Source organism: Lontra canadensis, unplaced genomic scaffold (genome assembly GCF_010015895.1).
Source record: "Lontra canadensis isolate GAN:19392208 unplaced genomic scaffold, GSC_riverotter_1.0 scaffold24, whole genome shotgun sequence".
Lineage (NCBI taxonomy): Eukaryota > Metazoa > Chordata > Mammalia > Carnivora > Mustelidae > Lontra > Lontra canadensis.
The window spans coordinates 10,931,237-10,951,471 of record NW_022631018.1 but is presented as its reverse complement, the minus strand read 5'-3'; the positions used below and the strand labels follow the sequence as shown (position 1 = coordinate 10,951,471).

Sequence of the window (20,235 nt, the reverse complement as noted above, 5' to 3'; positions counted from 1 at the left end):
GCAATAGAACCATGGTCAGTACTGCATCCAAGAAAACAAATTGTTCTGCAATATAATACTACAGGATATGACATCCCCAATATGTGAAACTGGTTTCAGCTCGAATTACTACCTTTGCCAAACCGTTACACAGCTCCAATGCCAAAAAGCTAACCTTGAGAAGACAGTAAGAAAGCAGAAATTCAGCATTAGAACCATATATGTTTGGAAAGGGTGCCTCAGCGGACAAAACTGATCCCCAATGAAGCCCTCCCTAACTGAGGTAATCTACACTGATTTGTCCTTCTGGAAATTCTTATTTCATGTGCAGTCAATGCTAACATACGTACCTAAGCATTCTGTTTTACGTATTGAAGTTCTGTTTCCCCAACAGGATGTAAACCCTCTTGGAAAAAACACCTTGCCATTTACATTTTTCACTTAGTGTTTATGTATATTGATGAGTTATTCCTTCAAAACCTCTTCTTGGGAAGATTAAAAGGCCGATGCTTACTTTGACTGCGCAGAGAAGTTTGCAGCAGCAAAAACGGCAGCTTCGACTTCCACGTTATCATGTGAGTCCAGACTCTGACGAATACTATGATGAGCGTTCTTCCTCTCAGGAATTATTGACGCCAGGCTTCCCAACATCCTACGGAGACAGAGATCCAAGAAGAATAGAAACACAATAAGCAAAAAATCAAGAGAGGAAGAAGCAAGGCAAAGCCTAGATTGCCAAAATTAAAATTTGCAGATAATCCCTTAAATCTCGGGTTAATGAAACATCAACTTTAGGAATCAAGCAAGGACTCAAATTCTAAACACTTTTCACACCGATATGTCAGAAAAATTAACATGGTTTATCTTATATAAGCAAAATTGAAAATGACCATCCTGAAGTAACTCCTGGTAACCATATAGAGCCCAGAAACTTCTCAATTATTAAAGCATCAAAATATCAATTTTCCAATGTTCTATAAGTCCATTTTAGCAAACCAACATTTTTGCTTTTAAGCAGATCCAGAAAGTAAAAAAGGTAAGACTCCCAGTCCTTTTTTCTATAACAGTAACTACTGATACCATGGTTTTCAAATCTGTCTTCAACATCAAGAGAACAAAGGCAGAGGACACTCCCTGGGCCTCATTTCAGAATCTGTAAGGAAGAGGACGGTAGCATTCTGGAAAAACAGTCTACTTTATAATAAATTAAAAATTTGGAAAAGGAAAAAAAATCTATTATTTGTAACATAAATTACATAAGATAGAGCCTGAAAAGATGTTTTCAGCAGAAATGCATGGATTTTTGAGGGCTGCAAAATGCTGTGGTAAACAAAACAGAGTTCCTACAGTGACAACCTTTCTTGGTCAGTGTCCTAAGTAACTTTTCAACTTGATGTGTCACCACCTAACTACCTTATGGAGATTTGATTGGACATAACTATTTGAGTTTATACCAAACAAAATACTAAAATGGGCTAAATATGTCATTTGTATTCAATTTGAAAATGAGGTTTTGAAATTAGATGAGTTATATTTTTCCAAAGAAATAAACAGCTTATAATATAATAGTTTATATAAGGAAAGATTAGATTAGGCTAATATCAACACATTTTGATTAAGAGTTTATTTAAATTTAAATATAAAACAGCAAAAAAAGGCGTAATCCCATTTGTCACTGCTTTATGAAAATATCTGTTAACATTATAAATAATTTATAGCACTACATTTCAAACACTATGAATACCTCCCAGCTTCTTCTTCCACTTGTTTCAATTATGAAGTCTAAAGTAATGGGTAAAAAAAGAAAACACCTTTAAAATATCTCTTCCTTGTCTTTTCTCCTCTTTAAGTTTAAATCATTCTGACTCTAAGAACTCCTTAGTGTTTGAGAGGCACCACTTTTTGCTCTCCTTCGTATGTTGTAATCTTATTAATACATTCTTCCAGAAAGCAAGCTCCTTGATATCAGAGGTTCCACTTTAATCTATCTTCCTAAAAACACACACCAAATTTTCTATGCAATGGGTACTCAAGAGTACTTAATGTTGATCTATCATTTATCAGTCACATCTCTTCTTTGTAGACTTTGTTTTTCTCCTTAACAGACTCATTTTTCATCATTCTATTATAATACTCTTCAATGAAAAATCATGTTTCTATAAAACATTAAGATTGTTCTGTATCATATCTTTTTTATTAAAAAAAAGTATCATAGTCAAGTATTTCATGATAGAAGGAATATTCATTCCTTCACTTATGTGCTTCATAATTTTCAAAGACAGATTTTAATAGCCAGGTTCTTATATTTCTGTAGTGACCAGAAAACTTTTTTTTTGGAAAAAAGGAAATCTTTTACCCTATAGGAAATAAGTGACTCCATTAGGGCTGGTATCACTTCTCTCGCTTTACATCAAGGAAAGCGATTTGTGAAATGTCAACTCATCAGAATGTGAATTGGGACCAGAGAGTTCTCCCTATACACCCAGCCAAACTTCTCTTCAGCTGAACAGGTCCCTGCTTCCCAAATCGAATTTCAAAAAACTGACATTTTTTTTTTAAATTACAAAAGCACTTTCTCCCTTTTAAAAGCAGAATATTTTGAAGACCTTGTAGTAGAAACTAAAAGCAATGTAGAGTGGTTAGTGGCTATCACAGAAGCACACTCACTTGTTCTCACACTGCCAGCATCGGGGTTGGTTTTGACACTTACCCACCTTGGAATGATCTTTATTCTGAGGCATATGTTATTTTAGAAACATAAGAAACACTAATGTTAATACATAACTTAAGGAAGAGTATAAAAATGGTAGTCATTCTGTTCATGGCTTTCAGGCCCTGAAAGAAGTTTCTATTTTTAAATATGATTTGTAAAGCATATATCTGACAAAGGACTGGTATTTAGAATATATCAAGAAATCTTACAATTCTGTAATAAAAAGCCAAGTAACGTAATAAAATCTAAGCAACCTAATGAAAGAAAACAGGCAAACAATTCAAACAGATCTTCCCAAAAAGAGACAGAAGAAACTGTCATCAAACGGTACATGAGAAAGTGATCCTTACCCTTAGGGAAGTGCAAATCAAAACCATTATACACCTCATTAGAATGGCTAAAATGAAGAAGATGGACAACACCAAAGGCTGGCAAAAGGGTGAAGCAACCAGAGCTCACATACTGTTGGTCAGAAAAAAATATGTTTAAACCCACTTGGGAAAGAGGCCTGGCAGTTTCTTAAAAATTAAATACACGCCTACCCCATGATTCAGCAGTTTCACTCCTACATATATATCTGGCAGAAAGGGAAGCATGTTCACAAGTCTTCACAGCAACTTTATTATTTATAATATCCCCAAACTGGAAACAGCCTAGGCATTCGTCAGAAGGAGAAGAGATAGATTCACAGTCACACAATGGAAAACTACTCAGCAATACAAAGAACCAAATTACTGACACACAAAGTAGATTACGCTCAAAAACACTGAAAGAAGTCTTACACAAAAGGATACCCACTGTATGAGCCCACTTATATGAAATTTGAAAACACACAAAAATTTTATCTATGTAATGAGAAAAAATCAGAAGAGCAATGGCTTCTGGCTTTGTAAGAGCAATCTTAAAGTAAATATTTTTATTCTTTAGAAAATAAAATTTTTTTTGACAAATCATGTTCTTTCTTACATAATTAAGGTAGCAAATGACATGGTCCTTATTACTTTTTTTAAAGATTTTATTTATTTATTTGACAGAGAGAGAAATCACAAGTAGGCAGAGAGGCAGGCAGAGAGAGAGGGAAGGAAGCTCCCTGCTGAGCAGAGAGCCCAATGTCGGGCTTGATCCCTGGACTCTGAGATCATGACCTGAGCCGAAGGCAGAGGCTTAACCCACTAAGCCACCTAGGTGCCCCAGTTCTTATGACTTTTTTAATGGCAAAATTAGTTTTCTTTACACTTTTTAAAAGATCGTATTTTCAAAACTTTATAATATAACGTTAAATAATATATTAAACTAAAAAAATACTTTTTCACTTTAAGTCATTTTTTGTATCATGAAAAAAATGAAATCATGGAAAAAAATCCTAAGGCTACTCAAAAATGTTCTATTTTTGTAAGAAGGGTTTGATACTCTCATATCAAAATTTGATACTAGAATTTTAGTTTTGAGTTGTTACAAATACATTTTTTTTGGTATTTGATATTTACTTTATAATTCTGCAAGCTTTACAAAATGATCTGATCACCCCTCATTCCTGATCTTCAAGTTTTTTTCCTCTTCCTAAAATAACTACACCAAGAATGTTTTAAAACATGTCCCTATTTATTTGGCAAAACCATCTAAGGCCTTGTATATCTAAGGATCTTATTAACTGTACTACATTTTATTATTTACTTATTTTTAAGATTTTATCTTTAAGTTATCTCTACACCAAAGAGGGGTTTCAACTTACAATCCCAAAATCAAGAGTCACGTGCTCCACCAATGGAGTCAGCTAGGTACCCCGTACTATGTTTTAAGTGTTTAATTGGACTCCTTAACATTCTTAGCTCAAACTTCTTTTTTACAATTTTATTTATTTGAGAGAAAGAGAGAGAGAGAGTGTGTGTGTGTGTGTGTGCACAAGGCAAGGGGGCAGAGGGAGAAGGACAAGCAGACTACCCACTGAGCAGGGAGCCAGACATGGGACTTGATCCCAAGACCCTGAGATCACAACTTGGGCCAAAGTCAGATGCCTAACTGACTGAGCCACCCAGGTGCCCCAATTCAAGTTTCTTTTAATATTTTTTGCATCTTGCATCAAGTGTTAATGTTGAAAAATATAATTTCAATCTGATTGATTTCCTTTAAAGTGCTTTTTCTAAATCAATCAATCAATCAATCAATCTGGAAGCTTTCTAGAAATCTCATTTTATTGACAGCAATAGTTCTTCAATGAAGAATTGTGGCAAAGCCCAGTTGCCATGACTTGGAAAGAGCAAAATGAATGGAATATTCAAATATATTAATCTATATTCTTCTTAAAACACTCAAACTAGCTCTAAATCATTTATAGAATCATTCCACTAGCTAAATTCTATTCTTTTGTCTTCTGATTAAAAAAAAAAAAAAAAACCAAAAAACCTATGCCTGTGGAAAATAATTCAAACATTGCAAAACCACACAGAAAACTCTCTTGTGATGCATAGCCCAATAACCCCTCCCACAAATAATCACTGTTAACAGTATATATATGCCTCCAGATTCTTTCCTGAGCCTATATAAACACATATATTAATATTATGGATAAAAATGAGTTAAAAACAGACATCACTTGACTACTTTTTTTTTTCTTTTTAAGATTTATTTATTTATTTGAGGGAGAGAGCGCACAAGTGGGAGGAATAGAGGGAGAGAGAAAGTTTCCCTTCAGAAAGCAGAATCCACGCTGAGCACAGAGCCCAAACAGAGTCAATCTCATCAGCCTGAGTTACAGTCTGAGCTGAAACCAAGAGTCGGACGCTCAACCGACCACACCATCCTGGTGCACCTTAATATCTCTGTGTTAAATACACACTTACATCATTCTTTAAAAGTTATACAGTGGCCCATAAGTTATTCCCCTATCAATACACGGTTTTGCCCCAATTTTTCACTTCTTACAAAAAAGATACTATGATCATCTGTACACATATAGTCACCAACTTCTAGAAATGATTTATAGAAAAAAATTCCAGTAAGTGAATTTGCTGAATCAAAAGGTAAAACTATCTTTAAATTTAATTCTGTTCTATTATATATAGTTTTTAAAAGATAAAATCAATTAACTGACTTTAAAATATTACATTCTGCTCATAATTTAATCACTCAAAAGGCAGAGGAATTACAAAAGCACTTAATTCTGCACAAGAGGGAAGACCTGGCTCTTGATGGGAAAGCAGAGAGAAGTGGTGACATCCTAGACTTCATGATTAAAAAGAAGGTTCACTTCTGAACAAGGCAAGTCAGATGTGAGGCCTAAAATTTAGGAAAGTGAATTTCAAAAGTCTAAAAATTACACATTCATTCTATAGGTAGCAGACCTAAAAAGACAACATGGTTCAAGCTGAATATAAGGCTTACAATACGAAATGCTGGCAAAATTAAACAAAAAATGCACGGCGGGGGGCAGATGCTTGGAAGGCTCAGTCAATTAAGCATCCCACTCGTCATTTCGGCTCAGGTCATGATCTCAGGATCATGGGATCAAGCCCTGCATTGGGCTCCCACTCAGTGAGGAGTCTGCTTGAGATTCTCTCTCTCCCCTCTTTTGGCCCCTACCCCTGCTCCCTTTCTCTCTCTCTCTCAAATAAATAAAATCTTAAAAAAAAAAATGTTTTTAGATTCCAGGAAAGAGAAGAAAAGGCTGGAGAAACTACAGTGGTTCCATCAGGCATTCTCCAAGGAGTTCAAATATAAGTTACTGCATATAAAAATGAGCACACAGCCAAGGGTGAACAGAAAAACTGACATGAAACAGAAAAAGATCAGGAAGGTAAGAGTTCAAAATGAGCTGAGGCTAAGCTAGATTCCAACCCCAGTTAGCTGATCAGAATGTCTACCTACAAAAAGGTACATTTCAAACACAAGTTAGGCAATAATTCACAACCAAAACAGGATCCTAGGTGGTATCAGAAGAGCAGGTATAGACTGGGGTGGTTACTATATTTCTGCCTGGAATCTTGGTTGAAAAAACAAATTCTTAACATTCAAAATGAAAAAAGGAAACATACTGCCCTTTTTGAGGATATAATTGCAACTCAAACAATCTTTGGTGATTCATTATAGCAACAGAGTATACCGGAGTGTGATGGCTCTTGCTACAGGATCGTTACTATGAATCACAGAGAAAATTCTCTTCACAAATTCATCCACATTCAGAATCTTCTCCAAATGCTTCTCACTTTGTTGAGTAACTTTAAGAACACACAGTCTCAGGAAATTGTTTCTGTGAAGAACCAGAGACAAAGTAAATTAGACCACTTTAGGAAAGTAATATTTAATTAGGAATCAAAGCAACCAAAACAACGTTAAATTTTAGCAACAGGCCCATGTTTTTCAATCTCTTACTATTTCTCATCATTAAAAGAGCTGAAGCCTATACTTCGGTTTTTGTTAATGGTGTTATTGTTTTTAATCCAGGAAGACCAGGCTGGTTTAATATAAAAAAATTAAGCAATGTAATTCATAACATTAACAAGCTAAAGAAGTTACACGATCATATCAATGCAGAAAAAACAATGAACAAAGTTCAATAACTCATCCATGACTAATCAAACTTGGAATAGAAGAGAACTGCTTTAACTTGATAAAGAATATAAGCCAAAAGCCTGTATATAGCTAGTATTATATTTAAGTGGCAGAAGAATGAATGCTTTCCCCAGAATCCTGGGGAAAAGGCAAAAAGGCCTCTCATTACTCTTACAGAACATATTGCTGGAAGTTCAAGCTAGTGCACTGAGAAGAGGAAATGGAAGTGCACAGATCAAAAAGGAAGAGAAACGGCCCAAATCTGTAGATGACATGATTCTGGTAGTGGTTAGCATATCTGATCACTTCACCATGTTGAAAAAGGGATTCTCAAGTTTTTGCTTTTGCACTTGTTAGCGTACCTGAAATGCCAAAACAAAACATAAGGAATCCTTTTCAAACGTCCGACAGTCTTCTTAAAAACGGTCATTTTCTCATGTCGTGCACACTGCTCACCCAGGTATGTCTTAAATTTATTAGGTACAATACACACAAATGTTCAAACTGTCAGAAAGGTAATATATCACAGACTCTGGCGACCAACTGCCAAGACTGTATCTTGGCTCTGTCTCTCTCTCTGACTGTATTATCACTGTGACAAGTTTAACTTCTTTGCTCAATTCAATATCCTCAATTATCTAATGCTGATCACAGTACTTAACTCACACGTGAAAACGAGAACAGCACTGGGTGCACAGAAAGAGCTCAGTAAACGTTAGTCACACGTATTATTACAGATGTGTGAAATAAATGTCCCCATTACCCCTTCACGTCTTCATCTAATCAAATACAGACATTACTCACAAAAAGTTAGTATGTTTGAGGATTTTCATTAAAGAAGATCATATAAAAGACAAAAACTAAGGAAGCAAATAAATAGAAAATTTGTAGTAAAGAAAATGAGACCTATGGCAAAATATTCAACCTCACAAGTTATTTATAAAATGCTAGTTAGAACAGCAATGAAGTACCATTTTATACGTAGCAAATCAGAAGTAATCAAGCTCACAGACCAGGCTGACTAGGTTGTGGTCAGGAGGTATGCGATCTTGGTGAAAATATGAACTGATGGGACCGCCTTCCTTGGCAAACATTTACAATGCATTTGAAAGGAAATAAAACACTCAAGTCTGTCATAGAGGATAGTAGATGTCCTGCAACTCAGCATTTACAGCTCTGTCTCTCTCTCCTCCCACAGAGGACAGAACTAATTCCAGCTTCAGTCCTTTCCAATGTGTCCTATTTTACCAGTTGCCTGGATGTTATCTGACATCCTCAGACATGTATTAGAAGGATGAGAAAGGTTAAAGCCAAGGCCAAGAGCTCTAAGCATATATTACGGAAAGGAGAACACAAAGGAACAAACACTCAAGTATCAGAAAGGAATATGGAGCCAAAATAACATACTCAAGATCAGAGGAGATCACGTGAGAGCTGTCAGGAGTCAGATTTTGGAGACACTGCTCTGCTGATGTACTGAGAGAAAATGGGGGCTCCAAGCAGGAATCATACGGTGTTTGGTGGCATGAAACCTACACTTAGAATACGAAGCATAAGCAGTTGGCAATGTCTGCAGTTCTGCTGCAGGACACCAAGATGGCAGTGACAGAAAGAGAAGCCCTAGGGATAAATTAAATCTCCTCCATCGTATCATGACCAATGCCAGAGGTCAGATGATCTTCCTCTACCCTCAAGCTAATTCTACACATCTCTTCTTCAAGTCTGACTCGGTGTGTATATAAACACACAAGTGCACGGAAAACAGTGGGAAGAAGCAGAAGAGGGACTGGTGGGGAGAAAAAAACATCTAAAAAGTATTTATCCAGTCTTTCCATGTTTCAGCCACTTCACAGTAACATGTAATCTTGTGTTATAAAATAAGTTACTAAATCAGGAACTTCTCATAACAATGTGCTAGAGTTTTCCAGATACTTCCAAAAAATGCAACAATATATACATTAAGATTATCTTAATTGAATTTATTCTGTTCCCCAAAGAAATAAGTCCTCTCTGACTTGCCACTTCATTTCTGCTTAAAATGCCATTATACCTCACACCAAAAAGTTTTGCAGACTGCCCCATACATCCACTAAAATGGTCACTAACCATGTGGAAGTCCAGAAGGGCAAAAACAATAAAGACCACAGCATCACAAACAGAGAAATCTGAGCAAAGTAATTTAGGACACTGTGGCTTTAAAAAGACTTACCCAACTCTGAAAACATCTGCTAACTTTAGGAATGCAGAATTGATGAGAATAGGGAATGGATACTTCTGGAAGAGCCTGGGAAAGCGAACAACCGCTTCACACTGTTCACCGAGTTTGCCGGATCTTAGACCTATGAAAAGCACGAAAATGGAAGAACAGCTTAGAAACCTGTGGCTACAAGAAGGCAGAAATAGCAAATACCCACACGGCATCCCACAGCCATAAAATAACAGTCATTCACGATTAGGTGAGGTACCACTGTAATTCATGAGCTTTAAAACAAAACAAAACAAAACACGGCCTATTAAATAGTAATTTGGTAAACTGCCATTTGAGATATAAGATAATGGAAAGAAAATAAGATTTTTTTTTTTTCAAAAAAAGGTTGAGTATTTTAAGGATACCTGGGGCCATAAAATAAATCTCAGCAAATTTAAAAGAACTGAAACCATACTTTGTTATGTTCTCTGACCATAGTGGAATTAAATTAGAAATTGCTAGGAGGAAAAATAGCTAGAAAATGCCCAAATATTTGGAGATGGAACAATTTCTAAATGAGCCATAGGTGAAAGGGAAATTAGAAAAATCTCTTAAACTGAATGAAAACAAAAGGAAAATCTGTGTGATGTGGCCGATGCAGTTCTTGAAGAAACATTTATAACATCAGGTACTTAATATTAGGAAAGAAGAAAGGTCTCAAACCAATGGCCTAACAAAGGGGCCAAGATAATTCAATGGGGAAAGGATACTCTTTTTTTTTTTTTAATTTATTTTCAGCGTAACAGTATTCATTGTTTTTGCACCACACCCAGTTCTCCATGCAATACCTGCCCTCCCTAATACCCACGATCTGGTTCCCCCAACCTCCCCCCCCCACCCCTTCAAAACCCTCAGGTTGTTTTTCAGAGTCCATAGTCTCTCATGGTTCACCTCCCCTTCCAATTTCCCTCAACTCCCTTTTCCTCTCCATCTTCCCATGTCCTCCATGTTATTTGTTATGCTCCACAAATAAGTGAAGCCATATGATACTTGACTCTCTCTGCTTGACTTATTTCACTCAGCATAATCTCTTCCAGTCCCGTCCATGTTGATACAAAAGTTGGGTATTCATCCTTTCTGATGGAGGCATAATACTCCACAGTGTATATGGACCACATCTTCCTTATCCATTCGTCCACTGAAGGGCATCGTGGTTCTTTCCGCAGTTTGGCGACTGTGGCCATTGCTGCTATCAACATTGGGGGTACAGATGGCCCTTCTTTTCACTACATCTGTATCTTTGGGGTAAATACCCAGTAGTGCAATTGTAGGGTCATAGGGAAGCTCTATTTTTAATTTCTTGAGGAATCTCCACACTGTTCTCCAAAGTGGCTGCACCAACTTGCATTCCCACCAACAGTGTAAGAGGGTTCCCCTTTCTCCACATCCTCTCCAATACACGTTGTTTCCTGTCTTGCTAATTTTGGCCATTCTAACTGGTGTAAGGTGGTATCTCAATGTGGTTTTAATTTGAATCTCCCTGATGGCTAGTGATGATGAACATTTTTTCATGTGTCTGATAGCTATTTGTATGTCTTCATTGGATAAGTGTCTGTTCATATCTTCTGCCCATTTTTTTGATATGATTATCTGTTTTGGGAATCCAGCATTACCCTGATCCCCAAACCAGGCAAAGACCACACCAAAAAGGAGAATATCAGACCAATATCACTGATGAATATGGATGCTAAGATTCTCAACAAGATCCTAGCAAACAGGATCCAACAGCACATTAAAAGATTATCCACCATGACCAGGTGGGATTCATCCCTGGGTTACAAGGATGGTTCAACATTCGCAAATCAATCAACGTGATAGAACAAATCAATAAGAGAAGAGAGAAGAACCACATGGTCCTCTCAATTGATGCAGAAAAAGCGTTTGAAAAAATCCAGCATCTGTTCCTGATTAAAACCTTCAAAGTACAGGGATAGAGGGAACATGCCTGAACTTCATAAAATCTATCTATGAAAGACCCACAGCAAATATCATCCTCAATGGGAAAAAGCTTGCAGCCTTCCCGTTGAGATCAGGAACACGACAAGGATGCCTACTCTACTGTGTTCAACACAGTACTAGAAGTCCTAGCAACAGCAATCAGACAACAAAGAGAAGTAAAAGGTATCCAAATTGGCAATGAAGAAGTCAAAACTCTCTCTCTTCGCAGAAGACATGATTCTTTATATGGAAAACCCAAAAGACTCCACCCCCAAACTACTAGAACTCATACAGCTATTCAGTAACGTGGCAGGATACAAAGTCAATGTACAGAAATCAGTGGCTTTCTTATACACTAACAATGAAAATACAGAAAAGGACATTAGAGAATCGATTCCATTTATTATAGCACCAAGAACCATAAGATACCTGGGAATAAACCTAACCAAAGAGGTAAAGGATCTGTACTCGAGGAACTACAGAACACTCATGAAAGAAATTGAAGAAGACAAAAAAAAGATGGAACACCATTCCATGCTCTTGGATTGGAAGAATAAACATTGTTAAAATGTCTATACTACCTAGAGCAATCTATACTTTTAATGCCATTCTGATCAAAATTCCACCGGTAATTTTCAAAGAGCTGGAACAAATAATCCTAAAATTTGTATGGAATCAGAAGAGACCCCGAATTGCTAAGGAAATGTCGAAAAACAAAAATAAAACTGGTGGCATCACATTACCTGATTTCAAGCTTTACTACAAAGCTGTGATCACCAAGACAGCATGATATTGGCACAAAAACAGACACATAGACCAGTGGATCAGAGTAGAGAGCCCAGATATGGACCCTCAACTCTATGGTCAAATAATCTTCGACAAAAAGGAAAAAATATACAGTGGAAAAAAGAGAGTCTCTTCAATAAATGGTGCTGGGAAAATTGGACAACTATATGTAGAAGAATGAAACTCGACCATTCTCTTACACCGTACACAAAGATAAACTCGAAATGGATAAAAGACCTCATTGTGAGACAGTAATCCATCAGAATCCTAGAGGAGAATATAGGCAGTAACCTCTTTGATATCAGCCACAGCAACTTCTTTCAAGATATGTCTCCAAAGGCAAAGGAAACAAAAGCGAAAATGAACTTTTGGGACTTCATCAAGATCAAAAGCTTCTGCACAGCAAAGGAAACAGTCAACAAAACAAAGAGGCAACCCACGGAATGGGAGAAGATATTTGCAAATGACAGTACAGACAAAAGGTTGATAACCAGAATCTATAAAGAACTTCTCAAACTCAACACACACAAAGAGGATACTCTTTTTAACAAAATGTCCTGGAATGAGTGGAAATCCATAAGCAAAAAATAAATAAATAAAACCTCGATCCTTAATTTGCACCATACACAAAAATGAACTCAAAATGAACCATAGACCCAAATGTAAGAGCTAAAATTATAAACCATAAAAAGAAAATACACAGGAAATCTTTATGAGCTTGGGTTGAGCAAAGAATTCTTAGATAAAACACAAAAAGCGTAAGTCATAAAATAAAAAAGTGAGAAACTCCATCAAAATTAAAAACTTCTGCTCTTCAAAAGACACTGCGGAGAGAATGAAAAGACAAGCCACATACCAGAAGAAAATATTTACAGAACACCTACCATAAAGGACGATGTGGAAGGCTGCTTTTAGGCCACAGGTTTGAGCAGTGGAAACTGAATAAGGTAAAGGGGCTCACAGTGACCACTGAGCAGAACAACCCACCTCAGAATATCCATAAGCCCCAGCTGACCGAAGGGCTACTTACAATCAGGCAGAGGTACCGAAAAAGGAAAATCCCATAGTTCCCATGCCTGCTCACTTCCCCCACTACGCCACACTCCCCCTCCAGCACTGCCACCTCACAGTCTCCTCTGCCGTATTCAGTGAACTACTGTCTCCTTCGTTCTGCCTTGGGTGAATTCACAACCCATGACTCCAGCCTCCACCCAATACCTCCACAGGCAGCATCCACACTTCTCGTGCCTCAACAGGATGACACCCTGATTTTTGAAATGGGCGAGATATGAAGAGAAATTTCATTAAAAAAGAAATATGAATTTCTTCATATACATGGAAATACATGGAAGTTAACAAATGTTCAACATTGCTGGTCATCAGAGAAATATAAATGAAAAACATTACGATACCATTACATATCCACTAGAATGGCAAAAAAATTTTAAGACTAACATACCAAGTGTTCAGGAGGATACGGAGCAACTATAACTCTCATATATTGTTGGTGGGAATGCAAAACTATGTTTCTTTGGGAAACAGTTTGGCTGTTTTTTATAAAGATAACTAAAAATCAACAATCCTCCTTCTAAATATTTATCCAAGTGCTTTGAGAACTTATGTCCATACAAAGATTTGTATTCAAATGCTCACAGCCAAGTAATAGCCCCAAACTGGAAACCACCCAAATGTCCATCAACTGGTGAAAGAACAGACAAACTGTGGTCGATCCATAGAATGGGCTACCACCCAACAATGAAAAGGAAATAATTGCGGATTCGTGCAACAAAAGGGTAGATCTCAAAAGGACTGTGCTAAGTAAAAGAAGTCAGACCCAAAAAAGACTATAATACTGCATGGCTATTTTATAGGACAATTGAGAAAAGGTAAAACTTTGGGACAGAAAACAGATCGGTGGTTGTCAGGGGCTAGAGAAAGAAAACAGACTGCAAAGGAATACAGGCAAAGTTTTTGGGGTGAAGAAAATGTTCCGTGTCTTGACTGTGGTTGTAGTTTCATGACTGTATCCATTTTATTATCTATAAATTATACCTAAATAAATCTGACTTAAAAAATGTAAAAAAATCCCCAACAAACAAAGATAACATTCAATCCCTAAAAAATATTCATTTAGAATGAATATCATGATATGGCATTAACAGCATAAGTTTCAAATATTTTTTAGTATTTTAGCACTTATAAAATGCTAATTATATCCATATTCATACAAGAATAAGTGCCTAGAATATTGTTCAATAAACTCTGCTCACTTTTAAAAAATGACAAAGGAAATATTCATCTGAGGACTCTTTATTGATTGTCACTATGTTTCAATACAAAAGATAACCACAGAGTAAATCTGCACAGGCAATTCCTACAACTTATTAACGGTTTGAGTTCCGTAAATGCACTCACATTGGTTATTTAGTACTTGGAATATATTTCCTTGCAGGAAAAAAACAGCCCTATCAGCGCTCATCATATTCCAGAATCCAATAACCACTTAGAGTAAACGTTCCTATGGGAAAATTAATTCAAGTTTCTAATTGAGATATTTAGAACATAGCCCTTCTTTGCCTGCTCCTTTCTTCCCCTACCCCCCACCTCCATACACAGAAAAACTGCCACTAAAGCTCCTGGAGTCGGTTTCCAACCAAACACGGTGCCAATGGAAATGTTGTGGGTAACTGGCAGGGGCTCACAGAGCTTTAAAAGCTTTTCTAAAGACCTGACTTGACAAAGGGGTCACAGGACACACACACAGGGCAGTAAGGACAAAAGGGAAGGGGAGAAGAAGGGCCAAGTCGGAGGATGGAGGTGAGGAAACAAAGGAACAGATGTGTTTGTGTGTGTGTGCTGCAGGAATCTGGTGGGACAATCCACAGTAATTGGACTTTTTTCCTCTTCTTTCTGCCTGTAGTTGAGTGATGCGGAAGGGAGTAAAGTTCTGTTTGTAATGAATTAACCTTGGTTGGGATGAAAAAGGTAAAGTAGGAGGCTGCCCATGCAGAGGGTGTTTGGCTGACAGAATATGATCTGTTTCACTTTCCCTTAAAAAACACAACCCAGACCACATTCATTGGTTTAAATATGATGACTTAAAGTGTACCAAAGATAATTTTGAATCTGGCCAGAGAAATGTTTTGATTTCTCTAATACTGTCAAATTTTATTTCCTTAAGAGAAAATAGACCCTCATTCCTATAATAGGGCTGATAAAGAATAGTAAATTTCTTGCTTTACAACTGATATAACAGCTTTAGGAAAAAGAAACAAGAAGCAAGACTGGCTCTGAGGGACAGAAGTTAAGGTGCCAGAGAAGAAAGAAATATATTAAGACCTAGGATTTAGCAAGAATCCTAGGCTGGGGTGGTATGGTATGTACCCATCTTGTTTGCTCTGGGCCAATTTCAATTCTAGAATAAGGCAAGCACCTGAAAACAGGCACTCAGCACAGTCAGATCTTGTTCTAAAACCAGAAATTAAGGCGTAGGGATGCGACTGCTGTTTCTCCATCTTTCTTTGTATTCTCCCACCAAAGAAACAGAGCTCTCTTTCTTTTCAGTGCCTGTAATTAAACAGTGCTTTAATCAGTTACAACATGCAAGTAGGCTAGGGAGAACTAAAATAGGTTGTCTGTAAATTGCTTATTCATTCAAATTTCATTTGACAGCAGTGAAATTTATTATTCTAGACTGTTTAAGCACTTAATATGTGCAGAACATTTTGCTAGGCTAGTGGCTTTCAGCTCTGCTTCTGCATCAGAAACATTTGTAAAACTTTTCAAATATACCTGTGCCAGACTTCTACTCAAACTTACCAAATCTGAGGCTAGCGCCCAGGGATCTGTTTAGCTACTTTGAGGAGACAGGAACTTAAAGAGCCTTAAGCTATCCTCTACCACTTCCCTTTAATTTAATGGTCCTGCCTATAGTGGAGTTAGAAAGCTAATAATTTACTGAATTTGGCCCTCAGACAAATTTCATCTGATAGATAACAATCTTTCTTTCTTTCTTTTTTTTTTTTTTGGTTAGAGAGTGAGAGACAGCGAGCACAGGCAGACAGAGTGGTAGGCAGAGGCAGAGGGAGAAGGAGGCTCCCTGCCGAGCAAGGAGCCCGATGTGGGACTCGATCACAGGATGCTGGGATCATGACCTGAGCCAAAGGCAACCGCTTAACCAACTGAGCCACCCAGGTGTCCCTAGATAACAATGTTTCTTAAAGGCTCTGAATTAATTGGCAAATTTTAAAAATGAAGTGAGACTTCACCTAAAACCCAGAATTTCTAGTTTTGAAAATTTTAAAGATCTGAAATGTCACTAAAGAAGGTGGGAGTCTTGACCAAAGAAACAGTGTAGTATTACGGGTCTGTGATAAAGGCCCATTTGGGTTTGCAATCATTTCTGATAATAGCCACGTACCCTACAATCTTTCTCTAGCAATTTTTGGCTGCCTCTGGGCACACATAACTAAAAGGGAATCTTGGATGAGAATTTAAAGTGCTGGCAAGGGGGCACCTGGGTGGCTCAGTTGGTTAAGTGTCTGCTTTTGGCTCAGGTCATGATCCCAGGGTCCTGGGATAGACCTCACACCAGGGTCCCTACTTCGAGGGGAGTCTGTTTCAATGTCCCTCCCATTGCTCATGCTCTCTCTCTCTCTCTCTCTCTCAAGTGAGTAAATAAAATCTTTAAAAAAAAGTAAAATGATCTCAGGTCCTGTGATTGAGCCTCACATCCGGCTCTCTGCTCAGCAGGGAGCCTGCTTCCCCCTCTCTCTGCCTGCCTCTCTGCCTACTTGTGATCTCTCTCTCTGTCTCTGTCTCTCTCTCTGTTAAATAAATAAATAAAATATTTTTAAAAAAGTAAATAAAATTAAGTGCAGGTAAGAAAGTTAATGAAGTTAATAAAATGTGGCACCATGAAATCGAAGCTTGATACAGAGGAAACAACAGGAAGAGTCTGATGGGTAGGGCAAAGGAGGCAGGTGAATGTACGGAGGTCTGAATGAAAATGAAGAATGATCAATACAGCAGTTACTCATGAAATGGCGATGGCCCATATCCTGTGCCACGCTACGAAGCACTTTACATAAATTAAACTCTCACTGCCATCATAGAAGTTAGGTACTATTATTACCCCTTTTTAAAGATGACAGACACAGGCAAAGACTGGTTATGCAACGTGCCTAAGAACAAGAGCCAATAAATGGCAGACACGGGATTCACATCCGGGCAATCTGGCTCCAGAGCCTGCGGTCCTGAACCATTATGCTAAAATACATCTCGAGAAAGTAATTAGAGGACAGAGGTTAAGATTTTAAAAGGGATATTTAAATTACGATTTTAGAGTGATGTAATTCTGAGAAAAAGACAAATTCTAGGGAACTGAGGTAGAATAACTAAATGATGGTAAACTCGGGGACTGTTATGTACAGTAATCAAGTTTTCAAAACAATACACATTTCCAGGTAATATGTATCAGCCAGGATTCTTAGCTTCAAGCAACATAAGCTACTGGCTGATCATGAGTATATTAAAAACCTAACAAACAGTTTCAAGGCTAAATATCTAAGAACACCTAATATCACCCTGCCAGACTGATTAGATGGTAAGTCCTGTTGCTAGGAAACACCAGACGATGCTAAAATCAGCTCTACTGACACCCAGGAACCCTGTAGCCATTGCTGCTACTGTCCCCTGCTGTGGCTGCCAGGGCACAGAACTGTGACTGTGCTCTCCAACTATGCCTTCTTACACTGCTGAACTGCTGAGCAGAGCCCAGAGGAGGTCTGTCTGACCGGCAGGGTTAAGGTCATATCCTATGTTCTTGAAAAGGAAGCCAGGAAGGTGAGCTTTTGCTTCCACCCTAGTGAGGTGGACGTATAATGTGGGTCATTCTGCAACCACAGGAGGAGTGATCACAAGATGCTAAGTGACCACCACCATGACGAGTACCATTACTAAGAACACTGCTAACGCACATTACCTTACAAGCACATTCTAGGAGAGTTTGTTACACACATTCGCTTCAGCTAAGGAGTGAGGATGACTCAAAGAATAACCATAACACATATATATCTTAAAGTGTACTCATTAAAAATGGGGGTAGGAACAGGAAAAATACCAACACAAATACCCACACATTATAAGGGAACCTAACAGCCCATCACTTAGTAAATCAATAATGGCAAGTCTCAGAAAATTATATTTAAAAAGCAGGAATAGAAAAAACTGAAATGAGAGTCAACTCAATTGATAATAATAAAACACCCTTCACCCGAATTTCACAAATTGTAATTGCACATGGTGAAATGTGTGCAATATTGTATGGCACGCACACGGAACACTGATTTAGAATCATTAACAAATTAGTTTATACACAAACACCAACTTTCAGGAATATTTAACAATTCATTTTGTAAGTTACAAGACAGTAGCTCTCAGCCATCTATAAAAATGAGTCTGTGGATTTCAGTAAGAACTGAAAAAGGGCCTTGGGTTTTTGGACTAGCTCATGATCCATCCAGTGACTGCCCATCAGGAGTTGAGATGTTAAGACTGTCAATTCCACATGACCTTACAGGTCCACTTCTTGATACTGTCAGACAAAATAAGGTCTGGTGGCACAGATTCTTGAGAATTTGGTTGACTCAGTGTGGGTCACATGTCCACCTGTGAATCAATCACTTATGGGATGGAATTAGTCACCTGTACAAACCTCGCTGCAGAGGCCTCTCTCTCTTTAGTAGGGGGTATGAAGATCGTTCCAAAGCTTCCTATTTGTTCATCCTAACACCAACCACATCTGTCCCAATACAGATCCTATAACAGCAATCACTAGTCTCTTTCACAGTCTGAAAATGCACGTTTTAGGATAAGTGAGGGGAAATACAGCGAATACAGAGTTGTCCTGATTTATATCAATTTTCCATTTCATACTTTAATCTTTCATTGAACACCCCATCACACTTTTCATGCAGCAGTAAGTTCCCAGACACCTCAAGTACAGCTCCATCTTCTATATTTCCTCCCTTCCCACAGCCCAGGGCAAGAAAGGGAATCACTCCCTTCCCTGTCTCACTCTTTCACCTCACCCTTTCAGGCAACCTCACAGGAATGAGATAGGCTGAGTGATGTCATTTAAGGGAGACTCTCTCCTTTTCACTCAGGGTGAAGGAGATCTTGCATAGGTTTCCCTAAATCATCAGGACACCTTCGGTCAGTTCAGACTATGCAGAACTTACACTAGTGAAAAAGTTATACTGATTAATTTATGTCAGATATGTCCTTTATAATGCCTACATTAATGATTATCCGTATTATTAAATGTGTCAGATAAACAGAAGTCATACCTGATTCTAACACTTAACTCTATATGCTTAGTCTTCACAGAAACTCAGTCAGCATGATTATCTTCCTAAAACTCTAAAAAGGGGATAGAAAGACCTCTATGTAGCAGCTAGAGTGATCTATAAAAATGTAAACCAATCCGAATCAATCCTCTGCTTAAAGACTTTGTGTCTTCTCGATGCACTTGGCATAAAATCCAAACTTCTTGTCCTGACCAACAAAGCCGTATTTCATCTAGCCCTGCTTTCTTCTTAAAGCTGTTTTGTCCCCAACTCTGAGTACAGTGACTAACACAATGTAGGTGATCCGCAAATATCTGCTGGATGAATGAATGGCTATCATGTGATTATTTTCCTGTGTTGCTAACTATAGCCTGAAGGAATGGACTTGACTCAGCTTCAAAACAGCATCCATTTATTCCTAGAGAGATCAGAAACAAATAGCTTACTGCCATGCTTGTTCAAAAGGCTCAGAACAAAGCGCAACAGGTTATAAATGACATTTCCCAAGTGTGTATCTTAGGACGCTAGTGCCATAGTTGTTACTTTACAATGCAGTTCAAGTGTCACATCTGTACACATCTGTTACTGCCTACTCAACACCTCCATTTGGATGACTAAGGGATGTCTCAAATTTAGCAGTCCCAAACTGATTTCACTTTCATTCACTCAGTAAA

The 20,235-nt window shown here is 37.8% G+C and overlaps 1 protein-coding gene across 2 annotated transcripts in view; it reads right to left on the bottom strand.

The window, feature by feature from the left end:
- The window catches only part of INTS7 (integrator complex subunit 7), a 91,482-nt gene that overhangs the window by 68,042 nt on the left and 3,205 nt on the right, over positions 1-20,235 (bottom strand). The window contains exons 2-4 of one of the 2 annotated variants that reach the window (XM_032862801.1): positions 9,450-9,579; positions 6,792-6,938; positions 494-631 (exon numbers count right to left, since the gene is read on the bottom strand). In XM_032862801.1, coding sequence (XP_032718692.1) covers positions 494-631; positions 6,792-6,938; positions 9,450-9,579 — 415 coding nt within the window. Of the gene's footprint in view, positions 1-493; positions 632-3,234; positions 3,516-6,791; positions 6,939-9,449; positions 9,580-20,235 lie in introns of those variants that run through there. The other variant, XM_032862802.1, reaches the window with a different exon arrangement.